Here is a 5,254-nt window from a genome sequence, read left to right on the forward strand (position 1 = left end):
GTGACTTTCAAATTCCTTTAGCTCATCCTCAGTGAAGAGCTGCTGTTGATCTAGTGTCTGCAAGAAAATACATACAAACAGGAATGCTTAGCCAGGAAGGCATATATATATATATTTATTATCTTCCTACTGAAATTATTGTTAGCTGAATTGTACAGTTTGTTAAACAACTTTCAGAATTTTCATGAAAATAGCCATACATGACATGACACTGTACATGACACTGTAAAGTGTTAGTACACTCCCTGTAAGGATCAGCAAAATAGCCATCCCCCAGCTCTTTTCTCAGTAGAATTCTATTACAGATTTAGAAGTAGGCAAAAAAAAAACCTTTTTTGCTTATCTTCCCTTTCGTGATTCACAAACAAAATGTCCATTTTCTGTTTGCAAGGCACGTGGAAAAAGCTCTCCCCGAATCCAGAGGGTGGCGCCAGACCTTTGCTGTGTGGCTGGGCCATGACGGTGACATCTGCACCACATTACTCTGCTATGTTACACTTAGCTAAGGCACTTAACCACGCACACACCCAAACAGAACTGAAAAAAGCAAGGGCTGGAGACGTGCCATTCTCATTACCTCCCAGCTATCTGGCTCCAAAAACTCTTTTTTCTCTGTAGCTCGCAGGAACTCTTCCAAAGTCACTAGTCGGTCCTTGTTGATGTCAACCTATTTGAAGAAAAAAAATTAAACTCAACCTAAAGAACAGGTTTTGGTGGAGCTAATGTTCAATTTTATCATGCAAATATCCTTCAATCTAACCATTTTATTTTTAAACTGTCCAATTTTCAAAGGAATGCCTAACATCTAAAACCTTCTCACACAAGCTTATATAGATAAACAAAAATGGAAATAAAAAGTAAATCGTCACATTTTACTTCAAAATTAATCTTCTTTTTTGGAAACATTATTTGTGGTCACAGCCCCAACACAAATAGTGGAATGCATGACTTTCAAGAAAAATGTTTTGTAGCTTTCTGGTAATAATTTTGTAACTGTGAGTCAGACTAATCTCCACTGTTGGATGGGAAAGTTTCAAAACAAAAAACAAAACACCAGCTGAACTGTCAGAATCCATTGAGGGGAAGGGGGGAAATGTTTCCCTTTCTGACTATAGAACACCAGGCTTGCTCCATTCCTCAAGCTTAAGGAACATGGTTGGGAGACAGAAAAGATATGAGTGAAAAACACAGTGATTCAAAACATCCTCTTCTGTTTCCTCTGTCTCCTGAGCAGAAATCCTATCAGAACTAGTAAAGCTATTCATTGTCATAGGTGATACTTTGAGCTCTGTCCCTATTCTAAAAGGACAAAGGTGAGCTACCTGAAAGACTTAATGCCTCTCATACCTAAATCTTACCCATATGCCAAGTGCCAAAGCACATTTAGAGTCTCCCCTGCTTGACACAAAATTCACAGGGAATTTCTTTTGAATCTCAGTATCTGCAAAAGATGGAGGCTACGGCACAATTCCTTGTCTGGAACTTCTTAAATAAACACTAGTCAGCAGACATTTACATCAGAATATGCAGAATATCAGACAGGCCTTGAGAACTGTAATTTCACATGAATCCCAGCACAAACAGCATTGGTTGTGACAGGTCATCCCTTTCTGCTGTACTTGGACAACCCTTCATGTTAGGAGGACTATTTCCTGAATGTAGAAGGGAATCAGCAGCTCTACTGAATACCAGTCCCTACCTCATTCATGACATGTTCTCTCATTCTCAGCCTTTCTTCTTCCATTTCAACCATGTCATCCTCTTCATTTTTAGGATCGTAAACTTTTTCTAGCTGAAATTCAAAATTAGCACACGTTAGTTTGGAGAAAGGGCTGAAGCTCATTCAAATGACAGAGCATATTTGGAACAGCAGGGTGAGATGTTGCTAAAAACACTGCTTTTCCAACAGCATGAGTGTGTGTAATTCTCCTCTTCTAGCACAGTATTTAAGCAACAAGTGAGCCTTTCATTGCTAAGAATGAAGTTTTCAGTTAATTCATGTGGTCTGCTGTAGTTCAGTGCTGAGGACATTACAGTAGGAGTGACTCTGGCATGCACAGTCTGATCCTACAGCTGATTCAGAGCAGGCAGAGTTTCCACGTGGTTTCTGGAGCAGGACAGAGTAGCTTTTTTACCAGAGCATGCAGCCAACTCTACGAGCATTCAGGATATCACAAGACAAATTGAGTCCTTAATTTAATGGTCCACATCTCTTCTCACACAATGGCCCTCTGGTGAGTTAATGCTTATTTATTTATACTTATCCTTCTTAAGTCATTTGGCTTTGCTTGCCTAGCCATAGGTAGTTTTAAGGCCCCAGACTATTTGTTTCTAAACCACAAAACTGCAGAATGGTGGGACTTATCTGTCAAAAAAGACTGCCATATCTCTTCACTGTATGAGAGGGGACTGCAGCAAAGTATCGTTAGAAATATGTACTGGTAAATTTAATTTCTTCAAAACTTTACAGTAGTTTGAATTTATATGCTTCTATATACACTGCATAGCACAATTCCTCCAAGTCATGAAATCTAGAAAAAAAACTATAAGACTAGATATTGACAGTCACAGTTAGTAGATCTTTGAATGGGAAGTTCAGGGTTTTCTTCTGCTATACCAAAACAGAACCTACTGGAAGAATGAAGACCAAGGTCCTCTGTCTGTCTGTTCATTGATCCTGCAGTTCTCATCACTGTAGAACTCGAGTACATTGCTATCATTACCTCTCCAGGAAGCAAAGCAGTATTAATATTTGTGTTTTCACAGACAACAAACCAAGGATTAAAGAAAGTAAGAGCCTGCCTACTTTATCAGATGTGCATGTGTTTCTGTACTGTTAGCATGAGCTAGATACAACATATGTGAAATTTCTGTAGCTATTTCCACAACATGTGTTTTTTGAACAAATTCATAGAAATTATAGAATTATAGACTATTTATTCTTTATTTATTTATAGAATTATAGATGATAATTCACAGGAGCATGACCCCTTTTACTTCCAATAAGTCTCATGACTTGTTGATAATCACTGACTGAGCACAGCTACCCAGCTTCAGAACCTCTCCCAGGCTGCCTCTATCCAGAGCAGGAGTGCAGCTCTCTGCATTGCCATTTACACAGCTATAGCCATCCTGCAGACTAATTATAAAATCTCAAACAAACCTGTGGCAGAGAAATACATGCTCTCTGGTTTCTGAGTCCTATGCTTCAACTAATTTACTTTCTCTGCTGATGTGTTTTTACACCTCTGTAGAAACATGAAGGATGTACAAAATGTGGCATAAATATTCTTATTTGTAGTCCAAAGCCCCCAGATATGCTTGGAAAAAAATAGACCTCCCTGTAACCGTTTACTGGAACAAGTTAAGTTTCTGAACTTTTTTTTTTACCTCTTTAGTAAATAGGGCTTCTAATTCTTGCTCATCCAGGTAGCCATCAGTATTGACATCTACAAAAAGAAGAGTTGAAAATACAAGATAAGTATGTACAGAAAGTAATACATGTAATAGTACTCCATAAATTTAGGATAAGGATCAGCACACACATCTCATGAGGATTAAAAACTTCATTTAGCAATATGCTGGTTACATAGGTTGTTTTTTTTCTGTTTAGGTTTTTACTAGGCATTGACTGAACTGTATTGCCATTTCTGGCTGGTTGGACAGGTTTGGAGCAATCTCCCTACTTCTTAGATGGGCAAACCGAAATAGGTCACAACAGGATTGTACAGAGTGCAACTGCCAGAAAATATTGCTGAGAACAAGTTACCCCCATTTAACAACTGAATTTGTTAATAGACTCATGAGCAACACAAATACGTAGGTAAACTTTGTTAACAGACAGAATGATTCAAAAAACCCTAAGGAATTATGTGAAAATCTATATGCATATAGAGTGCTTGAGAAGAGATCCCTTTAAATTGACTTTTCATTACAAATGCATAGAGGAGAATACTGATAACTAATGATCCATCTTTTATCCTACATTCTACTCTGAATGTTGTTACCTCTGAAACTGAAAGAGAACATCTAGTTCAAATGAGTGTTTTTATGCCTTTTTTTGTTTAATTGCTTCAAAGATTTTTATATACTAAGCTAGAGGCAATTGCTAATTCAGCTATTACTGTTTTGGTAAGATTTGCACAAAAAAAGCTTTAAAAAAAAACTTTTAAGGTCTCTTTCTTTCTAGAGAGAAGAAATAAGGTTTAATGACTATAATATTTATTTATTTTATAAACCAAGATAAAAGTTCAGACTCAAACAGTTAAATGGTCATCTTTGGGATTAGTCAAATTCTATGTACTCACTGTTCAACCCTTCACAGCACAGTGCCAGGAAGGGTTGCTTAAGGGTACTTTATTATGAAGCATTTAGCAATGTCAGAATTTAAGGTTACATAGTTATATAATCATATTTTAAGCAAAATGCCCATTGAGATGCATTCTCATCCCTGCCACTACTTTGTTGTTTCTAGTTGTACACTGGTCAGAAGTATAGAGGCAGGACTGTGGGCTGCCTTTTGGGTTTTGTTTCACTAAGGGAATCCTGCAACTTCTGAAGAGGTTTGGCATGTCTCTGAGCATTCCAAATATACAGGGTGTCAGGCACTTATCTGCAGAGATGCTGAGAAAGCAGGTTTACACACACACATCTCAGGATTTATTCCTACATAGTGTGTAAGCAAAGTCACAGATAGGGACAGCCCTCCCAGTACCCACACTTCCCTGAGGAACCCTTACTCATTATTTGCTGTATGATTTTAAGAGTAGTTAAACAAAACTGTTTCAACTTTTAAACCCCATTTAAAACTTTGCAATAAATTTACAGACAGTAACATATTTTCTCCTCTGTACTCTTCAGATCTACCCAAACTGCTCGATGCCAAACTTTATCCAGCAAAACACAAACTAGTCCTCAGCAGAAAGGAACAGAAAGTCACTCCACTAGTTCATTAAACTAAACCTCTTACCATGTAATTTGAAAAATGTTTTGGGGTCAAATTCATTAGGATCTAGTCCATCTGCTTCTTCCCACACCTCTTTCAGTTGATCTTTGCTTCCCTGTAGATTGGTTACAAAGAAAAACTATTCAAAAGAAGATTAAGTGTAATCTTTATGCATTACCTTTGCATTATGGTTTTTCTGATAGGCTTATTTTCTGATTGGTCATGTTACAAATGGAATCAATGGAAATTTCTTTAACTCCCTTTTGATCAGGTCTAATACTTCCATTAGACAGAAAGGCCAGGGAAAGA

The 5,254-nt window shown here is 37.5% G+C and overlaps 1 protein-coding gene across 1 annotated transcript in view; it reads right to left on the minus strand.

The window, feature by feature from the left end:
- LOC103778567 (nucleobindin-2-like) overlaps positions 1-5,254 on the minus strand; it is a 15,038-nt gene that overhangs the window by 2,521 nt on the left and 7,263 nt on the right. The window contains 5 exon segments of the mRNA XM_008946159.1: positions 1-57; positions 578-667; positions 1,700-1,792; positions 3,391-3,449; positions 4,970-5,060. The exon segment at positions 1-57 is cut by the window's left edge and continues 24 nt beyond it. Coding sequence (XP_008944407.1) covers positions 1-57; positions 578-667; positions 1,700-1,792; positions 3,391-3,449; positions 4,970-5,060 — 390 coding nt within the window.

Source organism: Merops nubicus, unplaced genomic scaffold (genome assembly GCF_000691845.1).
Source record: "Merops nubicus isolate BGI_N331 unplaced genomic scaffold, ASM69184v1 scaffold30988, whole genome shotgun sequence".
Taxonomy (NCBI): Eukaryota; Metazoa; Chordata; class Aves; order Coraciiformes; family Meropidae; genus Merops; species Merops nubicus.